The sequence below is a fragment of the Vipera ursinii genome, assembly GCF_947247035.1.
Source record: "Vipera ursinii genome assembly, chromosome: 1".
Taxonomy (NCBI): Eukaryota; Metazoa; Chordata; class Lepidosauria; order Squamata; family Viperidae; genus Vipera; species Vipera ursinii.
In genome coordinates, this window is record NC_139512.1 from 183,205,946 (window position 1) to 183,226,945 (window position 21,000).

At 38.7% G+C, this 21,000-nt stretch overlaps 1 protein-coding gene across 1 annotated transcript in view; it reads right to left on the bottom strand.

The window, feature by feature from the left end:
* Positions 1-21,000, bottom strand: part of ABCA12 (ATP binding cassette subfamily A member 12) — a gene marked incomplete at its 5' end in the record, with an annotated part of 290,957 nt that overhangs the window by 84,332 nt on the left and 185,625 nt on the right. Inside the window, 5 exons of the mRNA XM_083369575.1 lie at positions 1,977-2,070; positions 3,707-3,793; positions 8,291-8,543; positions 9,772-9,904; positions 13,728-13,964. Coding sequence (XP_083225701.1) covers positions 1,977-2,070; positions 3,707-3,793; positions 8,291-8,543; positions 9,772-9,904; positions 13,728-13,964 — 804 coding nt within the window. The remainder of the gene's footprint in view (positions 1-1,976; positions 2,071-3,706; positions 3,794-8,290; positions 8,544-9,771; positions 9,905-13,727; positions 13,965-21,000) is intronic.

Consider the following 21,000-nt stretch of genomic DNA (forward strand, 5'->3'; position numbering starts at 1 on the left):
CAGTCATCAGAATTAGCCTGCAATACTGCATTTTAACCACTGCGCCACAACAGCTCTATTAAAAACTTATTTTCCCACTTCAATTCTCTTCATTCTATTATTATTGATCATCGCACAGTCAGCCAGATGTTCAGACTGGATTTGGCATTTTTGTCTACCTATCGAGTCCTTACCAAGGACCTGGGATAGGCAGATGTGGATGTTTGATGGTATTACAGATATCATCGCAGGATAGAAGCAGTTCCTAGTAAGGCCGCCTTTTGCAAATTAATGGTGAATTTGTCAATGCCAATGGTGTTCAAAGTGGTGCTCCAGTTGTTTTGGGATTGCACCCAATGCGCCTATTACTATTGGTACTACCCTTACTTGCCTTTGCCACAATCTTTCTATTTCTATTTGTAGGTCTTTGTATTTTGTTATCTTCTCCAGTTCTTTCTCATCTATTCTGCTGTCTCCAGGCATTGCCATGTCCACTATCCAGACTTTTTTGTCTTTCTTATTGACAATTGTTAAGTCCGAGGTGTTATGTTGCAGGTGTCTGTTTCAATTCTGAAGTCCCAGAGCAGTTTAACTTTATCATTTTCTATGACTTTTTCTATTTTATGATCCCACCAGTTCTTGCTTTCTGGCAAATGATATTTCTTGCAGATCTTCCAATGCACCATTGTTGCTACTTTGTCATGCCGCTGCTTGTAGTCAATCTGTGCAATCTTCTTGCAGCAGCTTACCAGGTGGTCCACTGTTTCTTCAGCTTCTTTGCATAGGCGGCACTTACTGTCTATTGCTGTCTTCTCAATTTTGATTTTGTATTGCATTTGTGCTTAAGGCTTAGTCTTGTGCAGCCAGAATTAGTCCCTCGGTCTCTTTCTTCAACTTTCTTGCTCTTAGCCATTGCCAGGTCTTGTTATTATCTGCTTTCCCAGCTATTCTTTTTAATGTACTGGCCATGTAGTGCTTTGTCTTCCCATGCCTCTGTTCTTCATTTGGTCTTTCTTGTAGGCCAGTTTGGTCTCTCCAGTAGTCAGTAAGCCTTCCTGATATACTAATTTCAGTGCATCTTCATTATTGTCCTTCAGATATTCTTCCAAAGCCATTTTTAATTCTTCAACCATCTGATGTACTTGAGTCCAGTCCACTATTCCAGCTGTGTATCTAATGACTGGAATTGCCCAGGTGTTGATTGCCTTCACAGTATTTCCTCCATTGAGTTTGGACTTTAAGATCTTCTTCACTCTCTTGATGTATTCACCTCTAATCTTTTTCTTGACTTCAGTGTGCTTGATGTTATCAGCTTGAAGGATACCCAAGTATTTGTAGTAATCTTCCTTAACCAGACGTTTAATGTTATTTTTCTGGGGCATCTTGATTCCTTCAGTTTTCACTATTTTTCCTTGTTTGAGAGTAAGTGTGGCACATTTGTCCAAGCCAAACTCCATTGCAATACCTTGGCTATATAATACGGACTATATATACTGCTATATATTCAGCAACGATTCTATTTCAGATGATGTTTTTCCATACAGCTTCAGATGATGATGATGATGATTATCAGAATCAAACTCCTGGAATGCGCAGTGAGTTAGTCTGCAGTACTGCATTCTAACAACTGCACCAAGTGTCTTAAGCAGTGCTTTTTTTGTAAAAGAAAAAGGTGCTGGAACTCACGCATGTCATGCAGCCCGCCTTGCCTACCCTACAAGGTTCCATCCAAAAAAGGTGGAAAGGTTCTGAGCATTCTATGACAAAAAAAGCCCTGCTTAAGTAATGTTAAGTAGTATTAAATGAGAATAATGTTAAATTGGCAGCTTGGGAAATTAGCTTTTATAAATATGTTAAAGATATCTGTTTTTCATAAAGTTGGGTTTGGTCTTAGAAAAAAAATCCACTTATTTAACCTTCATTTGAACCTTTAGTCATTTTCTTAAAAAAATTCTCTTATTTTGATCTTATTGCATGAGATTCTAATTTGAATTTACCTCTCCACTGAGTGTGCAATTGCAGGCAGTATACTGATCACTCTGATTTCCACTGAATATCCACTTTTCAGCCACATCTTCCTTGAAACATGTTCTGAAAGTAAGCAGATTTAACACTGACATTGCCTATAAATTTGCATACACAGCATAGTGGGAATTTCCCAGATAATGCAGAACACTAAGCAGGAATACCTCATTATTTATTAATTTCCTAAAGCTTTTCCAAAGGAAACTAAATTTGATCAGCTCCGCTTGGTTTTTACTGGTTTAACTATTCTTCTGTTCATTTATTTTTATTCAATATTAAAACTGAGTAGAAAAGTTTTAATAAGACCTTTTATATAAGCAAAAAATTATCTACACTAACATTACTTTAAGCAATATTGGAAGCAAAAGGGAATCTTGTGCCTGAGAGACTGTCTAATACATGCTTACCCATAAAATCCTATGATACAACTATTGTATGTGTAGCCCATGCCACAATTAGTTACAGTATATGTACAAATAAATAATAAAAGGGCCCACATATCTTTTTTTTTTAGTTTTTGTGAGCCCCGTCCAACAACAGCTGAAAATCAGAGGTCTAATTTTTGCCATTTTGTGTGGTGGAAAACACACAAAAACTATACTGTGTGCTTTTAAAATAAATTTAGCACATTTTGAAAAAGATAAACAAAGCCTGACTTAGTCCATTTTGCATCCTTGCATCCTTTACTCTTCCCCAAATGTCAAGAGCTACAGAGACACACAAAGGTTGTCCATTCATGGTCTATCCAAATACTCCCTCAAACAGTAATGGTGACAACTTTTTAAGGCACTGGATGCCATTATGTGGTGTAAAATGATAAAGAAGGCTCTGACAACATACGTATAAAAATGACCAAATATATCTACCGGTAAGTTGTCATCCATTTCACCACTGAGATTTCATGTAAGAATATCAAAATTGCAGTTTTCTTTCTTGCAGAACTCTTATAAGAGCTCATAAATGTCTCTTATTGTGTTGAACAGAAACTTTCAATCTTTTTACTTAATAAGTAATTTAATTTTGGTAATTTATGGACACCATTCAAAACTTAACTGACTCCTATGCCACAAGAATCTTCACACATCCCTATTTCAACCCTCCTCTTTCATCAGTGACTGTAACTTGGTAAACTTACATTCCTGCACTCCTATAAACCCTCAATCAAGCATAATTCATTGGTATTTACTTCTGACTAGAATCTGTAGTAAGGCTGCATCTATGCTTACTTAACACTATAATGAGTTTGATTCGTTGGAACTAAACAAATATTTAAACATGCTTATTATGCATGATTTAGGTATCAGCCTGTTTGAAGTTCTTGGGTTTATTTTTGAATTATTCTAGTTAATAATTTATATTGCATTACTGCTGAACTACAAGGTTTAGCAATAGCAAAAAATCTAAAATATCTTAATTTTGACAGCACTTAATATCAGTGAGACCTGTAAATCTAAATTTGGTATTTTGGTGAAGAATATTGCACATTTAATATTGGATATTTAATTGGACCAAATTTTGGTAGAAAACACTATCTGACTGTTGCTAGAATATTTTCCAATGTTGGCAGCTAGGTATAAACTCTGCAGATTATCCTGATGACTCATACTTTTCAGTCATTTGTCTTTTTAGATGAGGTTAAAGGTAGGAAGGAGATTATTATTTTGTTATTCTGAGTTACTTACAAATGGAGAAAGGTACTTACAAATTATTTCTGTTTAGACAGGTATTATCTATTCCAGGAAAAGAGAGCATTGAAGCAACCAAAGCATCTGTGGTTTGATTGTAATTCCTAAACACACAAATAAACCAAATGATTAACTGCAATTTCAAGGCAACCATAAATAGTGAACAGGATAGTCAACATTCTTTTGAATCCCTATATCCCATGTTAAAACTGAATAACAATGGAAACTGAAGAAAGCTATCATGTGTCAGAATACTAAAACCTACACAAACACACACCAGTTAAAAATATTTTAACATTGTATTTTCTTCTGTTTTTATTGTTTTGATGTTCCTTGTTTTTGAAGGGATTATTCTGAATTTATTTATTTAAAAAAATTATTGGTCACCCATCTTACCATGGGGTAATTCTGGGTGGCTTACAGTTACATATACAATTAAAACATAGAAAGTTTATCAGACATTAAAACCAAGGACACATGAGGAGGGCAGGGGCAGAATGGGGGGATGTGAGATCTGTTATTACTCTATCAGCCACCTCCACTGGGCTGTTCCCCCACTGGGGACCCAAGCTGACTAGCAGACCCATGTCTTTAGGCCCCTATAAAAGGATAGGAGGGTTGGCACCAACCTCACATCGGGAGGGGCGGGCAAGATATTCCAGAGGGCAGGAGCAACAGAAGAGAAGGCCCTCCTCCTGGACCTCACAAGCCAGAATAATCAGGCTGATGGGACCCGGAACATGCCTCCTCTGCTGGCACGAGTGGTACAGGACAATCCAAGTGGAGTGAGACAGTCCCTCAATAAACTGAACCCATGCTACGAAGGGCTTTAAAGGTGATCACCAACAACTTGAATTGTACCCAGAAGCAGACTGGTAACCAGTGCAGGTCATGGAGCAATGGTGTTACAGGGGCTATTCCTGCCTGCCCAAAACTATCCATGCTATCACACCCTGCATCAGCTGTAGCTTCGAAATGCTCCTCAAGGCTAGCTCCATGTAGAGTGCATTACAACAGTCCAGCTGTAAGGGACTAGGGACTAAACAATTGATCACAGGGAATCCTGGTCCAGGAAAGGCTGCAACTGTTGCACAACTCAAAGTTGTGCAAAGGTTCTCCTAGCCATGACTGCCACCTGTTCCTCAAACAGGAGTTATGAGTCCAGAAAAATTCCCAAGTTGCAGACTGGGTCTTTTTGGGACAGTGCCACCCCACCCCATCTTTGTCAAATATGACAAAATCCTGGATGTCCCCCATCCAGGCTCCCACAGCCTCCAGCTACTGTGAAAGGACAGCCACAGCATCACTTGGGTCACCAAGAGTAAAATATAGAGTTGGGTTCACCAGCATACAATATATACCTCAACCCGTGGTGACCAATGATCTCACCCAGCAGTAGAAAAGGAGTGGAAAAAGTACCAAGCCCTGTAGCACACCACAGAATAGCAGCTGAGCGCTGGACCTCTCACTTCCTATCAATAGTGATTAGGACCTGCCTTGGAGAAAGGAGCCAAACCAGCACAGAACTGTGCCACCCATCCCCATCCCCTGCAGCCAGCCCAAAAGGATACCATGGTCAATGGTATCAAAAGCTGCTGAGAGGTCAAGGAGAGCGAGAATGGTTGCACTACCCCCATCTCGCTCTCTCCAGAGATCATTGACAAATGTGACCAACACCATTTCCATCTCATAATGAGGCCTGAATCCTGACTGAAAGGAGTCCAGATAATCCATTTCATCTAGGACCTCTGCAGCTGCCAGATCACCACAACTCTCCCTAAGAAGGTTGGAAACTGGATGAAAATTGTCCAGGCAGGTGGGATCCAGTGATGCTTTTTTAAGGAGGGGGTGAATCAGGGCTTGCTTAAAAGCATCTGGAATTGTTTCCTCTTCTAGTGATGTATTAATTACTATCTGGACCCATCTGGTAGTCCCCATCCTGACGGCTTCCACCATCCAGGAGGGACAAGGATCTAACTGACAGGTACTGACAGCAACAAGAGCCCTATCCACTTCATCAGGACCAACCAGATGAAACCCTTCCCAGATAACAAGGCTGAACAAACTCCTCTGCCCAGCCCTACAAAGGATTACCCAAGCCCCCCCTGATCTAGGAGGGAATGGGTGACCCAAAACAGGGCTTCTAGGCACCACTCTGAGAATACAATAAGAATGGAGAAATACTGCTGTTTTGCCATTCTTATTGCCATGAGATAGGCCTTAATAATGCTGCTTGGGTGGGGGGGCGAAAGCCCTAATAAGCAGGCATATACATAGAATGAAGGCTATTGCTAAGCACATTTGATTTGTGCTTAGATTGTAAGCCCCCTGAGTCTTCCGAGAAGGGCGGGATATAAATGGGATTAAATAAATAAAATAAATAGCTGCTCTAAGTCATATCCAGCCAGAGTTATCCCTTGTCTTCCTTCAATGGTGCTCTAGGCATCTCTTGGCCCTTTTCAGAACCTGTAGTTCCTCTGTAAACCATGGGGAAGTTTAGGAACAATGAGTCAAGAGAGACTGCAGGGGTGCGATCCTGCCCAAAGTCATGGGTGCCCTTAAATTCCAGCTGCTGCCACAGCTTCAGCAGGACTGTATAGCAGCAACTCCAGGACATCCCCCAGTTCCCTCTGGAACCCATCAGGGTCCATCTGTCATTGGGGGAAGACCATTCAAATGGGTCCAGCCTGCCTACGGGGAGGGACAGCACATGAGAGCCTCAATTTATTTATTTTTCTTTTTCCCCCTCTATGTTTTCCTCACTTTATATCTTTTTTCATATAATAGTTTCAGGTTTTTTAAAGAATATGGATGTTTAGTATAATAATTATATAGTTATATTGCAATTTAGTTTAAAGATAATATAACAAAATTTTAAAGAAGTTAAGAAATTTTCATTTCAATGTTTCTAATAATGAATGCAACTTTTTTTTTAAAAAAAGAGGACCATTGAAATATTTGTAACTTGAAAAAAATTCCAATTTTGGATAATTATTGTAAGATATTTAAAATACTCAAAATTCTTAGTAAAACACCGATTTATAAATGGTTCCATGAACATATAAGAGGGGTGGACAAGAATACACTAAGGCTGAAGCTTGTCTGTACCTCTTATATGTTCATAAAACCAAGGATAAAGCACCCAGACACAAACTGAGTAATGTGGTATATGCAGTACAGTGCAGTGAGCCATGTGCAGATCTGTACTTTCGGGAAACAAAATAACCACTTCATAAAGGCATGGCACAACATAGGAGAACAAACCCATCAGGAAAAGATTCCACAGTACATCTGCATTTAAAAGACAAAGGCCACTCTTTTGAAGACAGCAAAGTCCACATTTTGGACAGATAGGGCCGCTGGTTTAAAAGAGGGTCAAAGAGGCCATCTATGTCAAACTTGAACAGGCGTCTCACCACAGTGGGGGAGGGATACAGCATCATCTATCTTCAGTCTACAACACAGTCCTTTCAACAGTTCCAAGAAGGCTCCACACCCATTTGCAAGTGACCCTGATGACACAGATAAGCCTCCAGGTGCCATCAATTACTCTCTAAAAGAATGCAAATGACCAGCTGTCTACAAGGAGTATAAATTCTTCCATTCCCCACCATCTAGTCAGAGCTGAAGAAGCTTCTTGGATGAGAAGTGAAATGTCTTCAAAGAGAAAAAAGAAAGTCCAGTTGCCTCGTGAAAATCTGGATGACTGAGAATCTCCATAGACATGGTTAGGGGAGGCTTATCTGAGCAACCTGTAACCTTCCCTGCTGGCTTCCTCATTGTTGACACTCTCTTCCAGTTTGTTTGTGGGAAGCTGGCAAGGAGCCTCAACAGTCACAATAAAATGCATATGTCCTCCTGGCTTCCCCACTGACTTGTGGGAAGCTATCAGGGAGTGTTTGAAATGGCAATTATATGATAAATTTCTCATATTTCATTCCCATAGGGATAATGGTTTCTGGCATTCTGTAACTTAGGTTGAAAATGTAATATGGTTCAAAAATGCTTGCCCTATGACACAATGTTTCAGCCAACTGAAAGTTAAAAATGAACAAACTCTACAAGAGTTTTAGCTGCACATGGTGACAAATATGAGATTTGCTCAAATCAATTGAATATCCTGATATTTTACTGAATTGTTGGACTATATTGATAAACCTTATAAAAATGCAATAGAATATGTGCAGTTGGGGAACAAGAGGAAAAGATGCTGCCTAGGAAACAATTAGTTAAGCCAGGCAGGAAACCCCAGTGGCATAATAGTCAGAGAAAAAATTTCAGGAAGTTCCCACCCCAATGAATCAAGCAGTTAAACATGGCACTGGGAACTGGGAACTTTGTACTTTTACACTTGCAAGATTCTATTAGGGTTAGCTTTATATAGAATTATACATTTATAATTTGCTTTACTCTCAAAACTCTAGAAAGTATTATACTGCTGAGATTAACAAAAATATATTTTCTGTCTCTTATCCTTCATTTTTCTTAGCATATCTCATACTCCACACAAGAAACTAATTGGTGACTATTTGGTCAGCCCTCCCATTCCCAGTGTGCCACATTTCATCAAGCTAACTGAATAACTAAAAATGAATAATCACCCAAAGAAGTCTGACTGGCTGGAAGACCCATACAAGGCTGGTGACAGATGGAGAGCTGGGTATTCTGCCACCTTTGTTCTCAAGGTGCCAAGGCCCATAGCAGCTGTCACAAAGAGCACGGGAAGGATAACTTGAGCAATAAAACCTTTCACATCTCGTCGAGTGTGATGGAAACGTTTAATGAACAATGCTGTGGCCTTCCTCAGCAGGAGAGAAAGATTGTTTGGCTTTCCCATGTTAATCAGAACTTGATCTATTCATAAAAAAAAGAAAGAAATATCATAATCCATAAGTACTTAGTTCTGTTTCCTTATTATATTTAGTTTTACCCAATTCATTCCACCAGAACATGTAAACCAATTTGAAAAATATTATTTCTTTTTTTGAAATCCTAGCCAATCCTATATTCTGGCTGCTGCCTTATTAGCAGTGATTGATGTTAGGACTCACACAATGTTTCTTCTATTCAAAATTCACTTCTGGAAGTATTTTGCTTTTGGTAAGCCAACCTATCCAACCCCCTCATCCTGGGTCATCGACATTCTCCCCTCAGGCCTACATTGTTCTTACAATGGAAAGAATGAAAAACTACATGATAAGCAGATTAAACAGACTGAGGGATCATGGTGTTTCAATATGGCTGTTCCTAGGAATATGAGGAGGTGAGGTGCTACTGCCAAATATACAGGTAATTGAATATCTTCCCTACAGCCAGGAAGCTCTAGCATTAGAGGACTGGTTTCCTGAATCAGCTATGGTTGTTTGCATCAGAAGGTATACTTGTGAGGATGAGACAATCTTTGACAAAAACAAGTTAGTGATAACCCAAGTTAGTGATAACCCAAGTCATTCATTATTCTTGTTTCATATGACAAATGAGGGGAGGGGAGAAGGGGATTTTGGAGTTTGTGGATTGCTGCTGAGTAGCAGCCCTGTACTTAATTAAAACTCAGCCCATGTCTCAATAACTGAACAATCTTTAAGGAGCTATGGCAAGTTTTTTTTACAGTTGTATGATATTTAAGTAGCAAGTGAATTATCCCTTAGCCCAGGCATAGGGTCCTATTAGATTACATCACCATTTTCCATTTTCTCAACTAAGTCTGAGATGAAATTTAGCTTTTCTTGGTAAGCCAATTTCTGAAGGACCAAACAGAACTAGGATGAAATGGCACAGAATAACTGCCCATTATATTTCTAATCATGATCAGTGTTTGATTTCAGGTTAAGAGATACTGGAATTCCCACAAGGCTGGCTTATCTCTAACTGTAGCCTGAAACTGCTCCATCACCAGCCATACTTAGTGATTTTGCCTTGTCCCCCCAATTTATCATCAACCGAGCTTATATTTTTGTGAAGTTAACCTGATCTTTCATAACCTTGCTAAAAATGCTGTAATTCATTGTACACTGTTCTAGACACTATAAGGTTTTCATTTGGTAAAAACTTCAGCTAGTGAAAAATTACACTATCTTAATACCATCTGGTTCAAAGAGGTTGTTAGAGTTCATGGACAAGCCATCATTATCCACAGTAAAACTGGGCCCTTCTTGAGATAACTCTGGATTGGTTTGTTCATCTTTTGCAAAATCTTTGGTCAAATTAAGAAATACCTGCAAAACAGTAATGTTAAAATATTAAAATTTCATTTCTCACAATTCCTAAAGCTAATATTTTGATCTTGCTATTAAAATTTGCTTCTTGGACACAAGACTGAAAACACATGCAACTTCACCTAATGCTCTGTTTAATTTAGACTGATTGTTTCCAGTTTGCGTACAGAATCTTATGCCAGTTCATAGTTCTGTAATTAACTTTTATCCATACTGTTTCTACTTTGTAAATGGCCATCCTCATAAGAAGCCATGACACAGATATAACATGCAGACATAATGGGAAGAGAATATTAATTTCCTCTATGGTCTTTCACACCGACTGTCAAGAATGCACTGCTAGACAAAGAGCACCCTACAATTAGAAAAGATATCATTGTTGTTTCCCATCTTAAGTTTATTTCTTTATTTCCTGATCCAGATCAGTTTGCAACTTTAAAAAAAGTTCATATGAACTTGAGTTTGCATTTGGTGCAAACCTAAATATGTATATTTTTTTCAAATGGTTTTGCATATAATCTTAATATATTACTGTCATGCAAACTAAGTGCAATTTTAAATACCTATTTTAGTATACAAATTACAGTATGTATGAGTTCCCATGTACATTCAGGACACGTTAAAATGGAAGTCTGAACAAAATTTCCTATCGTTACATGTAATTAAATATTCAGTGAATAACAGTAACTGAAGTTGAATCACCAATGCAATAACTAAAAGCATGCTTCTGTGGATGGCATCTTCCTATCAGTCAGCTCCTGAATCAGCTCATTCTGTCAGCTGTCCCTCTGGCTGAAAGAGGCAGAAATTAATGGAATGTCTAAATTCTAGAGCCCCCTGGCCGGATCTTTATGCATGGCAACTTTTTTATTTGACATCTTCAAAGTCTAGCTCCTACTCTGTTTGATATATCTTAATTTCAGGTTCTTCTCTTCACACTATGTCATGAATTATAGTATCAGAAAAGGCTACCCTGTGTGCTTCGGTGCATTCCTACCATAATTTTACATTGACTGGACTGATAAATCAATTTAATATATACTCATATTTAATTGTCTTCATTGTGATCATAACCTGGGAAGATTTGTTTCATACATGTCCTTTCATTTAAACATCCATTTGGCACCTTTAGGTTACTTACAAAATTTAAAGCATAAAATAAAATAAAAAATTGAAATGAAATAATAAAATCAAAAAACAAAAATAATAGCAACAATGGTGCATTGGAATATCTGCAAGAAATACCATTTTCCTACAAGCATTAGCTGGTGGGACCACCAATTATACAGAGTAATACAGGTAGTCCTTAACTTATCATTACAATTGAGCCCAAAATTTCCATTGCTAAACGAGGCAGTTGTTAAGTGAGTTTTGCCACATTTTATAACCTTTTTTGCCAGTTGTTAAATTAGTCACATGGTTATTATTATTATTATTATTATTATTATTATTATTATTATTATTATTATTATTATTATTATTAGGACTTATATGCCGCCCTATCTCCTGAAGGACTCAGGGCAGCTAACAACAATAAAATACAACAATACTAAAGTTAAAAAGAATTAAATTAACAGCCCCAATAGAATAAATTAAAATTGGAGTTAAAAATTAAAAAACATTTTAAAATCCCTGTCATCAGTCCAGCTCAGCCTGATGGAAAAGAAGTGTTTTAAGGCTGCGGCAAAAGGACTTGAGATCCGGGGCCATCTGGAGCTCAAGGGGAAGTTGGTTCCATAGGGCTGGCACTCCCACAGAGAAGGCCCTCCCCCTGGGGGTCGCCAGCCGACATTGTCTAGCCGATGGTACCCTGACGAGGCCCTCTCTGTGTGAGCGTACTGGGCGATGGGAGATCGTTCCCGGCAGCAGACGGTCCTGCAAATATCCTGGGCCTAAGCCATGTAGGGCTTTATAGGTAAGAACCAGCACCTTAAATCTCACCCAGAGGGCAACCGGTAACCAATGCAGCTCACACAGGAAGGGTGTAATATGGGAGTATCGGGATGCTCCCATCACAACCTACGCGGCCACATTCTGCACCAGCTGAAGTCTTCAGTTGGTCTTCAAGGGCAGCCCCATGTAGAGAGCATTGCAATAATCAACACGGGAGGTAACGAGCGCATGAGTGACTGTACGTAAAGTATCTTGGTCCAGATAGGGGCGCAACTGGTGCACCAGGTGAACCTGGGCAAATGCCCCCCTGGCCACGACTCCAATATGATCTTCAAAACTGAGTCGTGAATCCAGGAGGATGCCTAAATTGCGTGCCCTATCAACGGGAGGTAACACCTCTCTTCCCATAACCAAAGATGGAACCTCTTGGACTAAATGAGATGCCGGTACGTAAAGCCACTCAGTCTTGGCCAGGTTGAGCTGGAGCCTGTTCTTCCCCACCCAAATCTGTACCACTTCCAGGCAATGGGACATCACGTCGAGGGCATCACTGGGTTGGTTCAGGGTGGAGATGAAAAGCTGGGTATCATCAGCATATTGATGGTACCTCACCCCGAAACCATGGATGATCTCACCCAGCGGCTTCATATAGATGTTGAACAGGAGGGGTGAGAGTACTGACCCCTGAGGCACCCCACAACTAAGGGGCCTAGGGTCTGACCTCTGCCCCCCTGCCAACACCGTCTGCAAATGGCCTGAGAGGTAGGAGGAGAACCACCGTAAAACGGTGCCTCCCACTCCCAACCCCTCAAGACGTCGCAGCAAGATACCATGGTCGATGGTATCAAAAGCCGCTAAGAGATCTAATAGGACCAGGACAGAGGAATAACCCCTATCTCGGGCCCACCAGAAATCATCCACCAGTGCGACCAATGCCGTCTCTGTGCTGTACCCGGGCCTGAAACCCGATTGGTATGGATCCAGATACTCAGTTTCCTCCAGGGCCAAAGGGAGCAGTTGTGCCACCACGCTCTCAACAACCTTCGCAAGAAAGCAAAGGTTGGAGACAGGACGAAAGTTATTTAAAATAGCTGGATCCAAGGCAGGTTTCTTGAGGAGGGGCCTTATCACCACCTCTTTCAAGGCGGCAGGGAAGCACCCCTCACTCAAGGAAGCATTAATAACTGCTAGGAGGCAGCCTCGTGTAACCTCCCGAGCCGCATAAACCAGCCAGGAGGGACATGGGTCCAACAAACACGTGGAGGCACTTAATTTCCCCATGATCCTGTCCACTTCATCTGGAGTCACAGGATCAAACTCTTCCCAAATGTTCTCGGTTGTTAAGTGAATCTAATATCTCCATTGATTTTGTTTGTTGGAAGATTGCAAAAGGTGATTATACAACCCAGAACACTGCAACTGTCATAAATACATGCCAGTGTCCAAGTGTCTGGGTTTTGATCATGTGACCATGGGGATGCTGCTGTTGTCATAAGTGTGAAAAAGAGTCATATGCAACTTTTTTCAGTGCCCTTGTAACTTTGAATGCTCACTAAACAAATGGTTGTATGTCAAGGACTACCTGTATAAAATGTAGAAGCTAAAGTATTCTGGGACTTTACAATTCAACCAAACAAGCACCTGCCACATAACATCCCAGACTTAGCCACTGTCAATAAGAAGACAAAAAAGGCTGGATAGTGGACAATGTAGAATCTGGAGACCAGTAGAAAAGAAGAGAAAGAACTGAAGAAATGCATAAAGCACAAAGATCTGCAAATAAAAGCAGAACAACTGTGGAAAAAGATAGCAAAGATGATACCAAGAGTAATAAACACCTAGGGTGTAATCCCAAAACAACTAGAGCATCACATGAATACCATAAAATAATATTACCAAGTCTGATTGTTTAAAACTGTTAAGTGCTTACTTCTTCTATAGTGCTGTCTGAAATTCCATAGCAGCCAATACGAAGATCACTTAAATTAGTATCCAGGTTTCTCAGAAGAGACTGATAGGATGAAGAGACTTTACTGTTAAATGGAGGAAGTACATAGATAAGTTCTCCACCAATATCTTCTTTGAGATATGCTTTTGGAAGATGAGCCTGTATTGTGGCTGTCACAGTTGAAGTATTGCATTCTTCTGCTACATTCAGAGCTGAACTCTGGGGAAATATAAGGGGATGATAAAATACCATACAGTGAGATTTTAATTTTCATAATATACTATGAAACATGATACATGAGAAGCAAATTAAGTTTGAAATAACTGAATAAAACTATATTCAGGTATCCTGAGTACATCATTAAACTGTATCTGCTAGTTGGTGGACATAGTAAAAGGTAAAGGTTCCCCCGCACATGCATGCTAATCGTTTCCGACTCTAGGGGCCGGTGCTCATCTCTGTTTCAAAGCCAAAGAGCCAGCGCTTGTCCGAGGACGTCTCCGTGGTCATGTGGCCGGCATGACTAGACACCAAAGGCGCACAGAACGCTGTTACCTTCCCACCGTAGTGGTCCCTATTTTTCTACTTGCATTTTTACGTGCTTTCGAACTGCTAGGTTGGCAGAAGCTGGGACGAGTAACAGGCGCTCACTCTGCTACACGGCACTTGGGACATAGACAGGAGTAAATTGGCTTGCAATTTAAGTCTCTAGATTATATATCCTAATTTGCATAGGCTTTGGCCCAAAAAATTCAACATGGGAAATAAGTGAGCTTTTTTATAGATGACATTTGGTTATGGAGTATAGCAACAAAGAAGCAGATATCCTTAAATTATATTTTCTCATGATGAGCCTTTGAAAAAGAGAGTAAGGTTTTAGCAGTTTCCTTTGAGCAATATTGGATTTTAAATATAAGTATCAGCACATTGAAAAAAAATCGAAATTTAATAGGTACCCAATGAAATTCTTTTAAAATACGCATAATATGTACAAATCTGTTCACACCAAATTTGATAGTTTTGAAATTTTTGATAATGTTTTCATTAATTCTGTTTTAAAAGGCCAAACAATGCACTTATTTAAATACATGTACTTTCTTTTAAACACATATTTATAAGATACTGTCAAGATTGAATTGTTAAGATGCTTGCTGCTCAATTTGCCATACAAACAGGGGGGAGGGGGAAGCTTGGGAGGAACAGGATTTTTAAGAAGCCATCTACGGACCATGAGAACTAAGGTCACAAAAGCAGGTGTCTGAAAGAGAAGTGGATCGTTCTCATAACAAACCAAAGAAATATGATTGGGCAATGTGAATGTCAAGGTTCCAACTAGCGAACCCAACCAAGCAAACTTCTCTGAGACTTTTCAGGCTCTTAATGCAAAGCTTTATTAAGTACACCATATCCACACATATGAAACTAAAACCAGCTCTGACCAGACCCCACCCAAATCACTATAGTAAAAGCATTGTCTTCTTCCTCCTCCCTCTGGGTCAGGTCATATTGCCCAATCAAATTGAAAAATATTGTTGAGAGAGAGCATTTCTAGACCCAGCCAGACACCTGGCAATTATTCTTGGTTCCCATGGTCTGCTTCCTTAATCTTTGAAGTCTGCATTCCAAATCTTTTCCCTTCCCCTGAGCTTGTTGGCAAGTTGAGAAGCAATGTCCATTGCACCAGCAAGACTGGGCTTTGAGACTTGACAGTGAACACTTGGTGGGTGTGGGTTATGGTTATTGTTAACTAACCTGATTTTCACACTGGAAATTTAGAGCTGATTTTGCTTCTTTAGTACCGAGATATGTATTCAATAAACTTTATTTTTATGGCACCTTGAAGCAGTAGAGTTTCCTCAATGTTGAATTTGCTAATTGGATAGTTGACAGATACTTTGGTAAGTTTAAATTGTACCACAACATTTGGAAAAGTGAAAACTTTGGTGGATAATTAAATTCCCATCCATAGAGCCCAAGTGAACAGAGAACAGCCAGAAAGAGCAGACTTTGCAGAAGCGCTGCTCTACTGAGTAATCTAATTAAAAGTCTAAAAAAAAATAATCCTGCAACCACAGGGAAAAAAATGAATGGAGGAAAAGACTGACTTGGAGAGAAGAGAAATCTTGGAAATCAAACATTTATTTGGATGCAAAGTTTATTCTGGTGAGTTCTGTTATGCAGCATGGTCTATCTGTAGTTTCCTTTGTTCTCCTAATGACAACACAGCGCACTATTGAAAAAAAAATTTCTTTATATAGACTGAACTGTTTTTTTTTAATATTGACTGCATAGTCCTTTTTACCATTAACAGAGTATACTTAATATAATTGCAAAATGAATTAGGTACAGATCTGTTTGCATGAATGTTCCTTTTCCCTCTCTCTCCCTTTTGCTGGAATAAGCTGGGTTATCTTTACCTTTAGAAATCAATGGTATAGAATAAACTCAATCCTTATAGCACAAAACATTTTGGAAAAATATGGATCGGAACTATACTATTTTTCAAAAGATAATTGGAAAGAAAAAGATAAAAAGAGATCTGATGCTTATCAAGGACAGGCTGTGGAGATGGGAGCCTCAACTGGAATCCTTCAATTGCATGATTCTGACATGGAATGTTAATAGGGCAATTTCCCCACAAAAGAGAAAAACATTATTTCATTATTTGAAAAAAAGTGAACCATGTTATAATATGTTTGCAAGAAACTCATATTAAAGAGACTGAGAAACGGTATTTAACAAATAACATCTTGGGTGTAAAAAAATTTTCTGCTAATTCAAAGAAAAAAATGGGTAGTTTTGTACATTACATCCACATTTATCGTTTGCTGATCATCAAGGCAGGTATGTAATTGTGCGAAAAGGGAATAAAATCTATTGTAGTTAGGATTATATACCTCACACCAAGAAAAAGCCAAGTTTTTTAATCATCTGTCTGAACACTTACTCTTCTATTCTTTTCAGTATTGGTGTGTAATTGGAGACTACAATGGGATTAGTAACCCCAAATTGGATAGATCAGCTGATAAAGGAATTGAAGAAATACAAGGGAAACTGCTCCAAACTTTTTTCCAGCAGATTTATACTTTAGGTTTTATCAATGTTTGGAGGTGTAAAAATGGACTCCTTTCCTAGAATTGATATGATTTAAATTAAAAAAAATCTACTTCACAGAGCAACTAAAGTTATTATTCTTCCAAAAACTACTTGGGAGAATAATCCAGTGTCTTTATATCTTAAATTTGGCCCTCAGTCTTTTAAATGGATACTAAATAAGTCTGCTTTGCAGAGGTTGTTTAAGAATGTAAACAGATACTTCAAGACTATTTTAATAATAATTTAGGTAAAGGAACCAATTTGACAACAGTTTAGGATGCTTGTAAGGCTGTGATATGAGGACATTTTATACAATACAATATAGCAATTAAGAGGAAGATGGAAGAAAAAATCCAAATGTGTTACAAGACATTAAACTGAAGGAGAAGGAACTCCAGAATTCATCAGAAGATTCTAGCATACTTAATCAACTAAAATGATTGCAACAACAAATATCTTTGTTGACTGTTTCAGATATTGAAAAGAAACTTAAATATATGAAACAACACTTTTTTGAACATTCAAATAAAGCAAGGAGATGGTTGGCATATTAACTAAGATGATAACCAAGCTTCAAGAGGGGAATAACAAAAACATTCAAAGACCATTTTGGAATTATTATAAAATTTATATAAAAAACAAGAAATCTCTTTAGATACCATGGAGGAGTATATAACAACTAAAAATCTTCCTAAACTATTGGATAACTACAAGCAAACTTTGAACAGTCCAATAGCAACTTTTGAAATAATAGAAGCAAATAAAAGAGCTACAACAGGAAAAGCTACGGGACCAGATGGCCTACTGAGTGGATTTTGTTATTTCTTCGGTTCTTTAGGCATTAAGTGAGATGAGGTGTTGAAACAGCAAAAAAGTTTATTAACTCAGAACAGAAGCAGCCATAATGGCTGTTGCACAGCTATTTATACAGTTGCCCTCTAGGCAGCAACCAATAGGTTTAAAGTAACAGTTTCCTGCCCAAAACCTAATTATCAGCCTAGAGACAGCAAGTCTGGCTCTCAGTAACAGCAACCATTACATAACAGAGAAATCTAGGTCAGCCATTAAGCAAATGATCAGACATTAAGCAAGTGATTTTAAACAGTTATAGCCAATACATTACAGATTTTATAAAATTTTTGAAGATCAACTACTTCTTTCAATAAAGGACAATGAATTGTATTCTACAAGGATGCCTACATTTCTTTAATACCCAAAGATGGACTGGATTTAACTTCTGTGAAGAATTACAGGCCAATGTCTCTCCTTAATGACTACAAACTTTTTACATCTATTTTAGCTGAAAGACTTAAAAAAGTTTTACAGGAGTATATACCTGAAGGCCAGTGTAGTTTCTTACCTAAAAGACAACTAAAAGATAATGTAAGAGTAATCTTGCATATAATTGAATATTTACAACAACATAGCGACAAACAGATTGCATTAATCTTTCTGGATGCAGAAAAAGCGTTTTCCAACTTGAACTGGGGCTTTATGTTTAAAATAATGGAAAAGATGGAATTTGGACTGGGCTTTATACAGGGTCTGAAGTCAATCTATACACTCCAGAAAGCTCAAATCATGAGGAATGGAGATTTTACAAAACCATGTGAAATCCAGAAGGGAACAAGACTGGGGTGTCTTTTATCCTCTTTATTATTTGTTCTAGTGTTGGAATTGCTAAGTAGAGATATTATACATGATAACAGTGCAAGAGGACTACAAATTAAAGTGCATAATTACAAATTATGTGCATTTGCTGATGATCTTGATTGTGCAAGACTTGCTAGAGAACATTGAATATGTTATGAAGAAGATTAAAATATTTGGAGAAAAGATGGGCTTGAGAATAAATAGATCATAAATAAATAGATGAATAAATGTGGAAGATCAGAAGAAACTGGAATTTAAAACTGGTTTTAAAGTTGTGACTTGAGGGTGACTCTCACTGAGGAAACTTCTAAGCTTTACAAAAATAATTACGGTAAAATATAGAAGGAGATAACATTGGATTTAAATAGATGGCAAAAATTAAATTTGTCATTAATGGGAAGAATTTCAGTAATTAAAATGAATGTGCTACCTAGAATATTATTTATTTCAGACTATACTGATATTGATTAGAGATTCCACTTTCAAACAGTGGCAGTGTCAGAACACACCTCTTCCCACTTCTTAAGAAAGCAGGACTCTTGGGAACAGTTTTTTCCAAGCAGGATCTTTTACTAAGAAATAGGAGATAGCAGGCATAATGGACAGCATCTGAGGCATTCCCTTACATCTCGATAATTTTAAAATGCCCCCAAGCAAACTCCACCCCACAGTTCATTTGGTCAGTTCCAGATCAGCCAATCTCCAGGTGGTAAGTCCATCGTGGGAAAAGAAAGATAACAATCTGTTTGCAGCACGATCATTTCCACAGCTCCTCACACTTCCTTCGGAGAAACAAACCAGATCCCGGAGGGTTGTAATTCTTCTCCCCAACCCCTTTTCTAGTTGCCAGGTAAGTTCAGAGAGAATGCCAAGTAAGAAGCAATTGGTTACATTATAATGGATAGCAGACAAGTGGAATAAACAAAAGGTTACATTTAATGAAGTGAAAGCAATAAAGCCCCATGCCTGTTCCCTCTCCCCCTTGGGAATGGCAGAATCCAGGGGAAGATGAGATTGGGTTTTTCCAAAGAGGAGATAGATAGAAATGAAATATAAATGGATTCTGACAGGCAGAAAGATATATCTAAATTTATTTGGCAAAAAATATCAAGAATTAAATATAAGTTGCTACAAGATTCTAAAGATAGAGGAGGTCAGGATTTACCAGATCTTAGATTATATTACCCTTTCATGGATTACTGCCTTGTCGTGGTGAAGGGGCTTGCGTAATTCAATGAAGCTATGAGCTATGCCGTGCAGGGCCACCCAAGATGGAAAGTTCATAGGAGAGAGTTCTGGCAAAACGTGATCCACTGGAGAAGGAAATGGGCAACCCACTCCAGTATCTTTGTCATGAAAACCCTATGGACAGTACCAAAAGGCAAAACGATATGACGCTGGAAGATGAGCCCCTCAGGTCGGAAGGCGTCCAATATGCTGCTGGGGAAAAGCAGAGGGCTAGTACTAGTAGTGCCAGAAAGAATGAAGCGACTGGGCCAAAGGTGAAAGGACGCTCAGCTGTGGATGTGTCTGGTGGTGAAAGGAAAGTTTGATGCTGGAAATATTTTTTATCCATAGGAGCCTGGAATGTAAGATCCATGAATCAAGGCAAGCTGGACGTGGTCAAACAAGAGATGACAAGACTGAACATCGACATCTTAGGTATCAGCGAACTAAAATGGACAGGAATGGGTGAATTTAATTCAGATGACCATCAGGTATACTACTGAGGGCAAGAATCCCTCAGAAGAAATGGAGTAGCCTTCATAGTCAATAAAAGAGTAGGAAAAGCAATACTGGGATACAATCCTCAAAATGACAGAATGATCTCAGTTTGAATCCAAGGCAAACCATTCAATATCACAGTAGTCCAAGTCTATGCCCCAAACACTAGTGCTGAAGAGGATGAAATTGACCAGTTCTATGAAGCCCTACAGCACCTTATAGAACTAACACCAAAAAATGATGTCCTTATCATCATGGGGGATTGGAATGCTAAAGTAGGAAGCCAAAAGATAACCAGAATAACAGGCAAGCTTGGCCTTGGAGTACAAAATGAAGCAGGGCACAGTCTGATAGAATTTTGTCAAGAGAATATGATGGTCATAGCAAACACTCTTTTCCAACAACCCAAGAGAGGGCTCTACACATGGACATCACCAGACGGTCAACACAGAAATCAGATTGACTATATGTTCTGCAGCCAAAGATGGAGAAGCTCTATACAGTCAGTAAAAACAAGACCAGGAGCTGACTGTGGCTCAGACCATGAGCTTCTCATTGCAAAGTTTAGGCTTAAACTGAAGAAAGTAGGGAAAAGCACTAGGCCACTCAAGTATGAATTAAATCATATCCCTGTTGAATATACAGTACAGGTGACAAATAGATTTAAGGAATTAGATCTGATAGATAGAGTGCCTGAAGAACTATGGACAGAGGTTCGCAACATTGTAGAACAGGTAGCAACCAAAACCATCCCAAAGAAAAAGAAATGCAAGAAAGCAAA